The following is a 14,576-nucleotide window of genomic DNA, read 5'->3' as shown; positions in this document are numbered from 1 at the left end:
TCATTCCAATGAAAGATGGTTTGGGATGGGCAAGGTTGTTTGAGAGAGAAAGACCTGATGGCTAAATAACAACCCAGTACTACAACAGGTGTGTAGTGGAAGTGGAATAACAAAGAAAGAGGAACACAATGAATTATAGATAGTAAGGTCAGACTGATTATTTCAGTTTTTATCAGTTAAGTGGTCAATAGTCATCAGTGAATAAGAATGTTTTGATGCATCTCTTCACTTAGCCTCTCCAATGCCGAATCATTTCATGTCATATTTCTTCTTTTTGACTTCTGGCATCATTTTTTCCTGTTTTCCTCTGTTGCTGTTTCACTATTAATTTTTTATCATTGCTCAAATCTTAGAATTTTTTCATTGGTACCAACCTCCTCATTCACCATCCCTTTTGTCACCCCCTTCTTCCTTGTAATTCCTGACGATTATATGATTTTTGCAAAACTTCTAATGAGTGAAGGCCTCCAAGGGAATTGCTGGAAAAAGTTTTCATTCCTCCTCTTGTTCCTCCCTCCTCTTGTTCTTGTTTAACTAATTTTCATTGAAGCTTTAACTGTTTACTTGGGCTTTTGAGTCCAGTTACATTTTCATGGTGGTGATGCCCTTGAATATTTTTATTTCAAACCAACTATTTCTTATGAAGTATCCCTAATCCAGTGATACCACTCTATCAAAATTTACATAACACCACAAGGTTTTTAGAACATATTGAAATCAGGTGTGTGTACTTACCCATGTTTGACCTTCCAAGCATTATTGAAATGGCTTAATAATCCTTAAGTTGACAATTTTTACCATAAATGAGGATGCTTTGGATTCAAATGTTCCTTCTTTGGTTAGATTGATTTGAAAATCACTGAAAAAGTCTTTAATGACCTCTACGTTTTGTCACTTTAAAGAATATGTTCTTGCACCCTTCCTCTCTTGAGCCATATGAACAATTCATGATAACTCATGGCCTTGGCCTACTTCTCTATTCCCACCCCTTCAAATATTCCTTCTAACTGCTTTTCAACAAGACCCATGTCTCCATGCGGCTCTGTTGCTCTTTTTCACTGTGCTCTTCCTTTTAACATTTAATGATGAAGTCAGCCTTTTATGGCATCCATACTTCTTTTGCTTCCTACTCTATGGTACATATTTCACACTTGCATAAGGGAAGGCCCCAAACAAAAGCTTTTCTGGATTTGCTTATATTTTGTGCTAATGCTTTTTGCTTTTAAGGTAGATTTTCTCTGAAGGAATCTCTTTTTGCCATTGATATTCTAATTCTTACTATTCTTACAACATTGTTTGTTATAATAATTTGACCCCAAATATTTGAACTCCAAGACTCCTTGTGAATTTGTCCTTGTATCCCTATTTAATTCTCATCTCCAATATGAAACATATTTGCTTGTTTATTGCTGATTCTTACATTCCATTCCCATTATATTAATTAATCTTCCATTAGAATTTTTAATTCTTATTTGCTTTCACTCATGATAAACTTATATTATCCACAAATTTTAGCATGTCTATCTGTCACCTGTATGAATATACTTTTTCTCTTATCTTTTGAATTGAATCTTGGCTTCGTGAGTTTTAATATATTTAATGAAGTTTGAACAGGGCACAGCACTTCCTAATGATTTATTGGACCTTTGCTCGCTCCCACACATTCCTAGACCTTATGTAGGAAGATTCATAAAAAATTGACAGGTATCATGCAATCATTCTGTCAGCATATTTTTCTCCATTATACCTGTTTAATTCCCCAGTTGCTTGTCTTTGTACAACCCTTCTCAATAGTCTCTCCATTTTCATAAGGTTTAATTTTTTTCAACAGTCAGAACTTTCAACTCGGATGCCTCAACTCATTTTATTTCTTCTACATCTTACCAATCCAATTCTCTAATTAAAATAATTGTGTTACCTCATGTATTCCAGGGCTAAGTTGAATATCTTCTTTGCACCCCCCAACCCAGTCTTCTCCTTGTTTAGTTCATTTATTTAATGAAGTACATGTGTTTCATAAACAAGTATTTGTGCTATATATTCTTCCTTGTTCCTCACTCTAAATATAAACACATTTAAGATCACCAAATTGTTAAAAATTTCATGCTTTGAAACTCTCAATGTCTTTTTCCTTTACTGGCATTATGGATCGAATTACTTTTCCTGAAATCAAATAGGCTCTCGTGCTCTAAGTAATGTGAATGACTATTGATAGATTTTTATAATAGATTGTGTGTGGCAAATGTGTTACCTTATTCATTGGGCCGCACCTGGATTTCCATTCATTCAGGAAAGAACTGGAAAAAATAGTATCCTCAGGTCCATATTTATTAGCATGAAAGGTGTTGGCAAAGTGGGTATAAAGAACTCTCTAATCATTTGGACTAAAATCTCAGTGGAGATTAATAAAGTAATAAGTCAACCAATTGATTGCATAGGCGCTCTCTTTTGAAGGTGCTTGCAACTTTCAAACTGACATAATACAAAAAAATCAAATTTCCATTGATCATATGATTTGAGTTGTATATTTATTCTAGAATTGGAACTACAGGGAAATAGTAGAGAGGGGGAAACAGTAATTCTACAATGGTTAAATGACATTATGTATTTAGGAAGGTAATGCCAGAAACAAAAGCTGTTGCAATCTTCCACTCAATAAAAATTTATTTTAGACTAGTTTTGATGCACTACATCATTTTCTAGTCTTGAAATATATTCAGTGGAAAATTGAGAGAGTTTCTGTCTCTGTTGTTATGGAACGGTTCCACCACATACCTGAATCTGTAATATATTTTAGGAACGTAGCTAAATAGGTAAGTAAAGGGCATACAGAGTATCATAAGAAGACATCAAATCATCAAATAAATACCTTTATTTCAGAGAAAATTTGTATGTCAATCATTATTTTTCCTGGCTATAATTTAAGAAATATCTTTAATATAATAATAGGTATCGTTGGATTTTTTGCTAAGCATAATTAAAAAAAAGTATCTCAAATATAACCATAGAAATCTTTAGGGGATTTCAAGTGTTTCATACTTTATTGAACTCATTTCTCATTTTCTTTTCTTCATGATATTTCACACCAATCTTCGTTTTGTGGCAAGGATTCGAGCAAGAAGTATAGGAATACTTCACAATTGGAGCTACCTCATTTATAGCTGTAATCAAAGGAAGAGTTTCATATATAAGAGAAGTCTACGATTCTACTTAAGGAAATGTCAGAAAATCTGTGTAGAAATACAGACGGGAATCAGGCCACAATTGGGGCACGTTCACATGCACTAAGGTCCATCATGTCTCATCGTCCGAGTACATGCAGCTACTACTAAATCAAAAATTATATTTCAATGGGCAAAGGCGTAATCAGCATTTCTTTGATTTCAGTTTTTTCAAATATTAATTCATTTATTTTTTATTAAAAAATTAATCAAAATTAAGCTTTAAGTTTAAGGGAGATGATGACAAGGTGTACCAACTCCATTAAGATATTCTATTGTTTGGATTAGAGTAAGATCTATAGGAACAATTTCATAGTAATTCATTTATTATCAAATTCTTGAGACTGGAATGGAAACCTTAAATGTATTCTAATGTATTGTAATACCCTTCTGTAGAGGTATGCTTTTATTCCCTCATATCTATGCAGAAGGGTATTCTGGTTTACAGGTTGTAGTTGGTCACTGTCCTGGAACTCCTTTTTCCATAGAGCTTAGAGCCATAGAGCTTAGAGCCATAGAGCTTAGAGCCATAGAGCTTAGAGCCATAGAGCTTAAGTTGCCTAGATTTCATCATGGACAGTTTTTTTTCTCTCCTCAAGTCTTTGATGGCCTAACGAAATAAATTGCGGTGGTGCTGTTAGATGGAATCGCAGTGGCATACCGAAAGATTTTCAAAGTAAAAGATCGAAATTAAAACGTGGGGATACTAAAGGAAGAACCAGAGGAGACATGGTTGTGATTGTGTGTAGTGACTAAAGGGATGTATGCATATTGATCTGTAAGAATTATACACCTGCAGAGGGAAACTTTTGTATTGATCGAGGGAAATCCGTGAAGCCGGCTATTATAACAGATTATAACAAGCGCATGGGTTACGAGGGCAAATCCGATAGATTGACTTGAATCTTGAACTTGTGAACTGCCTTGACATCCGTCGGGAGCAAATTGAGTCATAGGGAGTTCCGTTTGACTCTCGTTAGAAATCTTTCGGAGGAAGACCGGGAAGGGAGTCGCTCAATTCATCGCCCTCGAGGCCGTCATTGTCCTGCGTCAACAAATATCGTTCACCTTGGAGCGAGCGATAACGAACATTGGGTTTAGAAAGGGAGAAAAGCCAGATGCCGCTAATGCTCCATTCGAGGCAAAGAAACACGTACTGCTTTCCGTTGTTCAAAGTTCAACGTAGGACTCGGTGTTGATACTTGTTCCAGGATTTTCCACACGAAAACAAAGATAGGATAAATGTTCATTTGTAGGGAAAGGGCTTGCAGATTAAAATCTATGAGAAAAACGGTAAAAAAGTACCAAAATATTATATTATCTTGTAATTTTTAGTTAAGTTTTGCTAAATTAATTGAAATAAAAAACAATATTTTAAAATATTTTGTCACATTGAAAACAAATGTTAATACTAACGCATATTTTTACAGTATTATTAAATTAATTTTGTCAAAATATCTCTAAATTTGACTAAATAGAGCCTGAATGATTGAAATTTATCCTGAAAAATTCCGGCTAGCGGGACCGTCAGTGCAAATTTAAATGCCGGCTTTCAAAGATTAGATTCAGGAAGGAGAGAAACACACGTCATGCCATAGCAGTAATGAGGTCACCAATAGAGAGGAATGCAATCATGACGTATTTGCCTGTTCCGTAGATTTCGAGAAAGCGTTCGATTAAGTAAATTTGGTGGATTCAATTAATTAATTGCAGAAAATAGGAGTAGAGTGGAGGGACAGGAGGGTAATCCGCAACCTGATGCCACGGTCGACTCAGGTGCGAGTGGCGGATGAAGAGACATTGAAGCAAAATGATAGCCATAGACTGGAGGCTTTTGAAAAGTGGGTTGTGGAGAAGGATGGAAAAGGTGGTCAGAAAGGAAAACAAACGAGGAAGTGATTGGCATGGTGGGGAAGGAAAGATGGATTTAAATGGATGGATGGGGAATGGATGCTGAAGACTGTGATAGAGTAGAGAACAATAGGCAAGCAAGGAAGGGGAATTAATAGGACGTTAGATGAAATGAAGGGAGGAAAGAAGTATGCTGAATTGAAGAGAGACTTACTGTAGTGCCCGTTGTCAAGTTGTTTTTTGTTGGGCGCGGCGAGTAAATGTATTTTTGCACAATTGTATAGGCTATATCCATTCAAAACATACCCGAACCAATTAAATACTAAAAATAATGATTAATTCGCCAAAGATTAATTTTGAGTGAGGAAAAGTGTGTGTGATCATTCCACTGGCATAAAATACAATGAATGATCGATAGGGTAGATCATTGATTGCTAATCGATAAAACAATGATACAATCAGCCTGAAATGTTTTCAATACAAATGAAAAATATGCAATATTTATTAGCGGAAATTAAATATGAAACAGTTGTACACCTACTAATGTCTCTAAAAGAATGTGAATAATATGTTGAAAGAGAGATTTGAATACTCTTCAAATATTATTTGAAGCATAAAATTATTTAGCAAATGTAAAATAAACAGAAACTATAAATACGTTTTTCATGTTACTATTCCATAACATGACCATTGATGTGCTTTTATTTTAATTCATTATTATTATTGGCAGTTGAACTTTTAAGGTAGGCCTTGGGTATACCTATCACTAAATACTGCTACATTTCTAACCATCGCTTAATACGACACAACGTCACACTACATACTGCAATAAACCGCTCTTCAATACCGCATACTGTCTTCTTCCTTTTATTCCGTCTAACACTCCTACCCTTCCCTACCCTTACCTTGCCTCTCTAACATTCTTCCCTCTATTACAGTTTTCAACATTCCATTGCCAATCAAAATCTCATGAACCCAATTTTTCTGCCTACTTTAAATTTCTCCCAAGATTATTCTCTCCTCCCCAGTATGCCCATTACTTCTAGGTTCATTTTCCTTTCCGCAAATTTGATTTTTTTCTCTCCTTCTCCACACCATCATTTCAAAAGCCTTCAATCTTCATCATATTGTTTCAGTGGCCAAGTTTCGGCACCTGACAAAAACCAAGCTTAATATAAAAGTGTTCACTATTCTTTTCTTTACATCCTGAGTTAAGGCTTTGTCATCAGCTACCTTCTATTCTTAAAGGCTTCTTCGTCTGACGCCATTATTTTATGGCAACATTTGATTGTATAATAAATAATATATTCACGGATATTGCAGAGAATTTGTGGCTTTCCACGGAGAAGACGATAACGGTTTATACTCGGAGGTTAGCTGTACAATTGCATTGTTTGCTTCCGTTTCTAATAAATTCTAGATTCTTCGTAACACAATTGCATACGTTCTTTTTTTCATGATCCTTATCGATTGTGCATAATTCCTGGAGAGCTATCTCAATAAAAAGACTATTCTCCGTATTCAGTGAAATCTTACGCAATTGGTTTTTAGGTTGGTTATTCGATGGCTGTTTTAAATAAAACTACGGAATGAGACAAACTTGGTGCTTTTACACACGGATTTAATGTTTTCCAGCAATTGATTCAAAATTACAACGCCATTTTTAGGGTTGACAATCAGGTGTCAAATTAATGAGGACTGGAAGTCAACTTCTCTGAATACATGATGGCACAAAGTATCTACCTGGAAGTTTGAATCCCAAAATCCTGAAACGTTTATGAAAGAGATGCTAAAATTAACTTTTTAGAACGGTTTGATATTTTAAAATGCTAACAGCTGCCTAATGCGTGTTCAAAATTGTGCGTAAATAATGATTTTTTTGTGCAAAACATTTGGATATGGAAAGTAATTCAAACATGTGGCATAAATATTCAAGCATATCTTACAGTATTTCCACACAAATCGCAAAGCTAATTGTTTAGAGGGCCAGTTTTATACTTATCAAGTATTCGGAACCAAAACACGCAAGACTCTTCAAGATAAAATTTGCTCCAGGTACGGATATTTCGACTCTCAACACACATTTATTTCATTTAACACCCTAATGCCTTTCAGATTTGGGCGCCTGAACCTCGACTGATACAAATGCACAAATCATCGCCTATTTCTCAGAAGTCCATTGAAAAGGCATGTGCGAGCTAGCTACACACGAGTAACAGTGTTTTTTTATAGAAATTAGTTTGTTTGCACCGCTTATCGGGAAAGTAAACACATAATTTAGCGAATAAATATTGTGCGAAAATGGTATGTTCATATCAAAGGACCGTCTAATTGCACCGCGGCAACCATTTTCTCGTAGAAAATTATGACGCTATAAAAATTAATTTTTTTCTTGCGAAAGGAGCCAATAATGCGGTTCTTCGCGATATGCTTCACGTTTATTTAACCATCGCCGCTTGCTAGATTCCGCAAGAATTCACTTCTTGATATACTATTTCTGGGTATCGATGTGATAGCATTAACTTACTCCATGAGACAACAATCCAAGGTGATGCGTAATAAAAAAATTGCGAATGTCATCATCAACATTTCAATCGTAGGATTGGTTTACTGCAGCCCTTCATTCTACTCTATTCAATATCAATTTCCTCAATCCCTGATACCTTCTGTTTTCCTTCCTTCTTAATTTGTCCTAAATACATGTCACTTGGTCTTCCTCGTGGAATCTTCCCTTCTATTTTTCCTTCTATTATATTCCTAATCAATCCATTGTGCCTAAATGTGTGCCCAATCCATCTGTTTCTTCTTTGTCGAAGAGTTCTCCATATGGTCTTATCCTACTCTGCTCTTCTATATACTTCCCCGTTCGTTACTCTTGTCTGTCCATCTAATCTTCAGCATTCTCCAGCACCATGTTTCAAAGGCTTCTTTTCTCTGCTGGTCAACTTTTCTAATGTTCCAAGTATCGAACCATAGAGCGCCAAGCTCTACACGAAGGTCTTGACGAATTGCTTCCTCGTTTCCAGCCTTAGGTTCTTTGAACATAGTAATTGCCTCTTCTTCATGAATGCGTTCTTCGCTTGATGTCAGTCGAACTTCTTCCATCCCATGTTATGCTGCTGCCCAGGTAGATGAAGGATTCCAATTGCTCTACTTTCACCCCTCGAATGGTGATATCTGCATTCAGCTTCTCTCTTCCGCACACAAGGATTTTAGTTTCCTTCTTGTTGATGTTCATATTAGATTCCCCCAGTACTTGATTCATAGCACCTAAGAGTTGCTTGCAGGTCCTCTCGCGTTTCCTCCACTACTGCGATGTCATCTGCAAACCGGTGCATGATGATTTCTTCTCCGTTTACCTTGACTCCTTTGATACCCAATTCTTGTTTGTTTTATTGCCTCTTCCAGGTATATGTTTAATATTGCTGGCGAGAAAAAATTGCAGCGAGGACCATCAAAAACTCGCCCGCTCTAGTGATGAATAGGCCCTATGGAATTAATTATGCAAATGATTTACCGCCTAATGTGTGGACCTTTGCGAGTGTTAATTAAGGCACTCGTCCACATTTGTTTTCCCGCGCATATCAAACGAATATTTCATTCATTCTCATTTGATCGATAATGGCCGCACTATCATAAAATTATTTGCAGCCCTACATAAATAAACTAATGCATGACCTCTAAAACCTACGTGTTTATTGTTATTATTATCTGGTAATCTACCGGTTAAGGTAGGTTTTTGGATGGACACAGCTAACAAATAAACATTGTGGGACTAACAAAACACGGAATCCAATCTGCTACTCTAAATCAGGTCCCTCTTCATCTTTGAGTACTTTCTTCCTCCTTTCATCCCGTCCAACATCCCTATACTGTTCCTTCCCTTTCCTCGTTTGCCTAACATTCTCCCATCAATTATAGTCTTCAACATCCCGCTGCCGGTCAATACCCCCTTCATCCACTTTTCCTGCCTCCATAGGATTTCTCCCAACAAACTCCTCTCTTCGCCCACTATACCAAGTACTTCCTCATTTGTTTTCTTCTCTGTCCATTTCACCTTCTCCATCCTTCTCCACACCCACATTTCAAAAGCCTCCAGTCTACGTCTATCCTCCTGTTTCAATGACCACGTTTCCGCACCGTACATAGCTACGCTCCATATCAAAGTTTTTATGAGTCTTTTCTTAACATCATTACTCAAAGTCCCAGTCATCAACTCCCTCCTCCTTGTAAAAGCCTCTTTGCCTAGCACAATTCTTCTCCTTACGTCCCTACTACTTTGACCGTGTTGGTCCAAAACACTACCGAGATACGTAAACTGTTCTACTTGGTCTAGTTTTTGCCCTCCTATTTTAGTGTTTAACTTAGCCTTTTTCTTTCTAGAGAATCGCATAACCTTGTTTTATTAATATTGATTTTCATCCCATACCTGTTGCACTGAATTTCCAATTCACTTAGCAATGCTTGCAAACCCATGGCTGACTGGCAAACTAAAGCTTGGTTATCCGCGAACCTAACTGATTTTACGTATTCCCCGCCCACTTTCATTCCTACCTCCAGCTCTCCCCATGCCTCTTTAATCATTTCCTCTACATACAGATTGAAAAGCATCGGTGATAATGGGCAACCCTGCCTTACACTTCATCCTAACATTGCCCATCCGGACTCCCTGTTCCCCACTCGCACCTGAGCAGTCTGAGGCATGTACAGGTTGCGGATTAGCCTCCTGTCCCTCAAATCTATTCCTATTTTCTTCAATATACTCATTAGTTTTTCCCAATTCACTCTATCAAAGGCTTTTTCGAAATCTACCAAACATGCAAATACCTCCTGGTTGTATTCTATATTCCTCTCGATTAATAATCTCATTACTGCAATGGTATCACGCGTGCCTCTCCCCTTCCTAAACCCGAACTGGTCATCCCCTAGGTAATCATTTGCCCTACTCTCTATCCTTTTGCTTATGATTCTTAGAACAACTTAAGTTGCGTGGGATATCAAACTTATTGTCCTGTAGTCCTCACATGACGTAGCCTTTACCTTTTTCGGAATAGGAACTAAAACTGATCTCACAAAGTCTTCCGGCCAGATTCCTTCCTCATAGATACTGCGAATCAGCCCATATACCCTCTTCCTCCCACACTTTCCTAAACATTTCAATAGTTCCGCGGGAACTATGTGTTTATACGTATTCATATTTGGAATGTTAATCCAAGAAGTAACCTTGACTCCAATCAATAAAATCCGATATTCAATCTCGTTGGCGTGGATGCCAATAACAAAAATGCAATAAATACATCTAAAATGAACATGAGGTCCCATGGGGGTCCCATGGAAGACCCTACCCTAAAGAAGGTGGGTACATAGTGATTTTACACAGTGCATATAACTCAAACTGGACAATAGGAATAAAAACATCGTGTAAATAGTTACCAAACTTAACGTGATCCCGTGGAAATTACGAATGATTAACCGGAAAAGGTCCTGAAGCATCTGAGGGAGTAGATATCAACCTTTTGAAATGTTTCTTTAGAATAAGATTGTCTTCGATAAGAAAAACTATTTGATATATGTTGACATAATGCTGGTTTCATCTGGGGTATATTTACCAAAATCAGTACGTATCGGTATTAATGCATCAAATATACTCGCGTATTAGCTTGACATCAACATTTTCATAGGGTACACACATTGGAAGAATCTGCGGGTAAGCCTTAAAGAAATTATGTTACCATATACGGGCTGCAGGAACATGTAATGAAAAAGTACGAGAGAAGTGTTATTACTTTACTTTGATTAGGCCATGTTTAGAATCCGCGGAAAGGTTTTGGTATTCATGGGAGAAAATATCAATGTAGAAATCGGAAAAGATTCAGGGAAAATTCACTAGGTTTGTGAAACTTGCTACGAGGAGGGAATAAGCATGACGATTGTGTTTGAACTACCTTATTTGCTTTGTAGCCGCTTGATTATCAGAGAGAGCTGGAAAGAGAGAGATGAACACCCTCGCAGACATGCACGAACACGAGCACCCTCGCGCTAGCCACGCACGGCATATAATCATAACAAAACCGAACCCAAGAGCACGGAAAACTAAACTTAATTACCAAACTTTAAATAATTAGTCAGACAACAATTGTTGCATGATGCATATAAGCGCGCATGTGCAATGGTGGATTTGTATGTTAACTATCATGTATAGTTTTAACTTTAACATAGTATTTAATCTTTTATATAAACTAATATTTCTGCATGCATGGATAGTGCCCTAACACCCCTCGCCACACACTTGAGCATGCTTGCGGGGCATCCTGTTGATTAAGATGAAAATAGAACGAACACAACTTAGTCTGCCTACGTTTGAAAAATAAATGATATTTTCATAATCATTAAAATCGTCAGTACCTCAAAATACTTAGTTTATTTTCAGCTTGAGATATCTGGCGGCTGAAATTATTCCACAGGGTTTTATTGGTTATTTGACCCTGGCTACCGAAAGGTGTATTACTGAAACATTTTAGCAATTGCTTATAAAGAAAGACTTAGTGTTATACTAGATCATCAAAAAAGAGATTTTTTCTCTACAATATTTCATCAAACAAAGCTGAAGATAGCTTGCTTCAAGCATCACGTGTCCCTAGACCCTCCGGTCAGCTGGCGAGCAATCCTCCAAAATGCCTGATTATTCTTAATACAATAATGTGATTTCGGATAAGACATGCAATCAAGGTAGTAAAAAAAATTTATATAGCCTATCCTTATTACGAAGTTCTGTCGGATATTAGTGATTAAATGAAACGTTCGGGTAATTTCAATCTGTAAAAGATCACAACAAAAATTGACTTTGTTTCAAAACGCATATATATTTGAAAAACTCAACTGGCAAATTAAACAAAGGAAACGATCTACGTGTTTTCGGTTTCAATTTTTTTTCTTCTGGCTGCGCGACCTGAGAACGAACATTTACTTAAAATATTTCCCGCAACGTGACAGCATCAATGCTGTTGCCGACGATGCCAGCGCCTCGTGGTCGAGAAGTTTAACTACGCACCTCCTGTCCTTGCTCATCCTAGGCCCGCCCCCGTGTATTTCCACGCCACAAACCAAAAACACAAACCTGGTCGGTGGTGGCCTTCACAAGCATGAGGGCTCGCTGCTGGTCCTCTCCCCTCCACCTTCCGGCTCGTTTTCGAGGATCCACAACGTTCCCACCCGCGGTCAGGGAAGATTCGTGTCAGTGTAGTCTGGAACCCGGGCCCGAAAGTCGCACATTTCTAGGAGAATGAACGCCTGTCCTGAATGGGGAAAATTAATACATTTCGACAACCCGGTTCCAGCTAGGTAGAAAATATCCTATACGTGTGAGCGTGCGTGACATTGTTTTCGGAATTGCTAAAGGTGAAGGAAGACAATAAATTGAACGCCTCACGTGCAATTTACGGACGACGAGGCGTTCGCGAAGAGATCGTAAAAAGTTACAGCAGTGACATTGTTTCCAAAATAATTGCCATTGTTTTGGTCACCATTAGAGCGAAATCACCTGACCGCCGGGAAAATAAAAAAGGGGGGTTAAGAAGACGGAGGAGGAGGAAGTGGCTGTTGGGGAGCAAGGAGCGGCTTTGGCGCGTGGGGAGGTGGCGAGTTGCAATACAGGTGAAAAAGAGAGATACCGGTCCCCCGAGGCTCTCCCGCCACCCTCCCTCCTTCCCTCGCGCATAAAAACGAATCGTCGCCGGCGAAGTCAGATCACTTAGCAGATCGCCTTGTGAGTTGACCAACGTTCGGGAGCTGACGGACGCCTAGACACCCAATTCTTCCACCGCGATCCCCACCCATACCTACGCCGCCTCCCGAGAAAGATAGACTGCAAGGCGCATCGTAGGCGGAAGCATAAGACGGAGGAGACGCAGGTGCAAGGGTTAATTAGTTTCGTCTCCGGTAAAAAAAAACACGGCTGAATTAGTATTATCTCCCACCACCACCCATCCGCACAAGAAATCAGCAGAGATGGGCGGCATTATGAGCCTTCTGTTCGGGAAGGCGCAGATCGACGCGTTTGTGACGACTGGAGACCGTCATGGAGCCGGCACGGACGCCAACGTCTGGATATGTATCGAGGACGAGTCTGGACACTCAACTCCGGACGTCCTCCTCGACAAACTCCTGCAGAATGACCACGAAAGGGGCAAGACTTACTCCTATCCCATCTGGAAGCTCGGTTCGCTGGAGGGAAAAGTGCACAAGGTGTACGTTTGGAGGGACGAGGCGGGGATCGGAGACCACTGGTTCCTGGACAGGATCGAGATAGCGGACAAGAGGAGGAACACCAGGCACGTGTTCCCGCTGCAGCGTTGGGTCAAGCCTCACGTGCGCTACGCGATGTTCGAGCATCACACCTTCCTGCCGCAGCACGACCCACACGTCGACATGCGCCGAGAGGAGCTGGAGACAAAGAGGAAGGATTTCGTGTACGCGTGCAGATTCAACTATGGACCGCTCCAGGTAGGTCCAGACGGAGGCAAAAATCCTCCGTTCGCTCTCCCTATCATGACTCGGTTATTAATTGACGCGCGTCGACGATGTTCCTAGACCGGGGGGTGATCAGTTCGGTGCGAGTTTGGGCAGACCTCAATCAGTGAACGTGGTGGTAAAATATTACTTATCCACCACGCCCTCAGAATTCAAATCGAAGTTTGATTGTGTTATTTGTGTGACTTGTGGTTGTTGTTTTGATAGTTGCGGTTGAACCTCGTCTGTCACTTAAGCCTTAGACATCAATGGTCGTCGATCATGACATTGAGAGCGAAAGCAATAAAATTTTAATCACTCGAACAACTTGGGAGAGAATTGTGACCTTGAATTATATCAGTGTATATGTTTAATTTCGTATAAAAGACAAAATTTATTTCGCGAAAGTAATACGAGCATGCCCAAGCTATCATATGGTCGATGTAAAATATATAAACTTCCGTGACTAAAATGAGAAATTTTAGATTGAGGAGCAACGCATTCGTGATTTCCTAATTTTCCCACGCTCTGCGTTCGAGCAGTGAGACGCAACCGGTTGTACCTGCCGCCGATGTCACATAACGGGACATTGAATTGGTATTATTTAACTCGTTATTACGCCTCGGGTGGAAATTTGTGTGGACAAGGGACTACAGGGAAATGCCCTACCGCTCACCCTAGCGGTGGCTTACATTGTAATATATAAATAAATAAAAATATATTTAAAAAAAGAGATCGTGTTTTCGAGGGGATCAGCAGGGAACTCGCCGCGGGATATTTTAGAAAACAAAATAACTCCTCTTCGGAAAACTATTATGCGGCCGACAAGTGAGATTTTACGCGTACAACTTTCTCTGTGGAAGTCAAAGTGAATATTGGAATCGATTGGGATGGTGTTTACAAATTTCAGGGGTGGATTCTTCTGCCCAAAAAGTATATTAAACTTCGGTATTTTAATGAATAGTTACTTGAAAACGCAAAGCTCATTTCGTTCGG

At 39.0% G+C, this 14,576-nt stretch overlaps 1 protein-coding gene across 1 annotated transcript in view; it reads left to right on the top strand.

Annotated features, from left to right (window-relative positions):
• Positions 1-12,209: 12,209 nt before the first annotated feature.
• LOC139698084 (polyunsaturated fatty acid 5-lipoxygenase-like) overlaps positions 12,210-14,576 on the top strand; it is an 89,632-nt gene continuing 87,265 nt past the window's right edge. The window contains exon 1 of the mRNA XM_071596978.1: positions 12,210-13,574. Within this exon, the coding sequence (XP_071453079.1) occupies positions 13,080-13,574 (495 nt within the window). The 5' untranslated portion in view covers positions 12,210-13,079. The remainder of the gene's footprint in view (positions 13,575-14,576) is intronic.

Source organism: Hetaerina americana, unplaced genomic scaffold, assembly GCF_022747635.1.
Source record: "Hetaerina americana unplaced genomic scaffold, ioHetAmer1.1.p SCAF_8, whole genome shotgun sequence".
NCBI lineage: Eukaryota > Metazoa > Arthropoda > Insecta > Odonata > Calopterygidae > Hetaerina > Hetaerina americana.
This window is presented reverse-complemented; position numbering and strand designations above follow the sequence as displayed.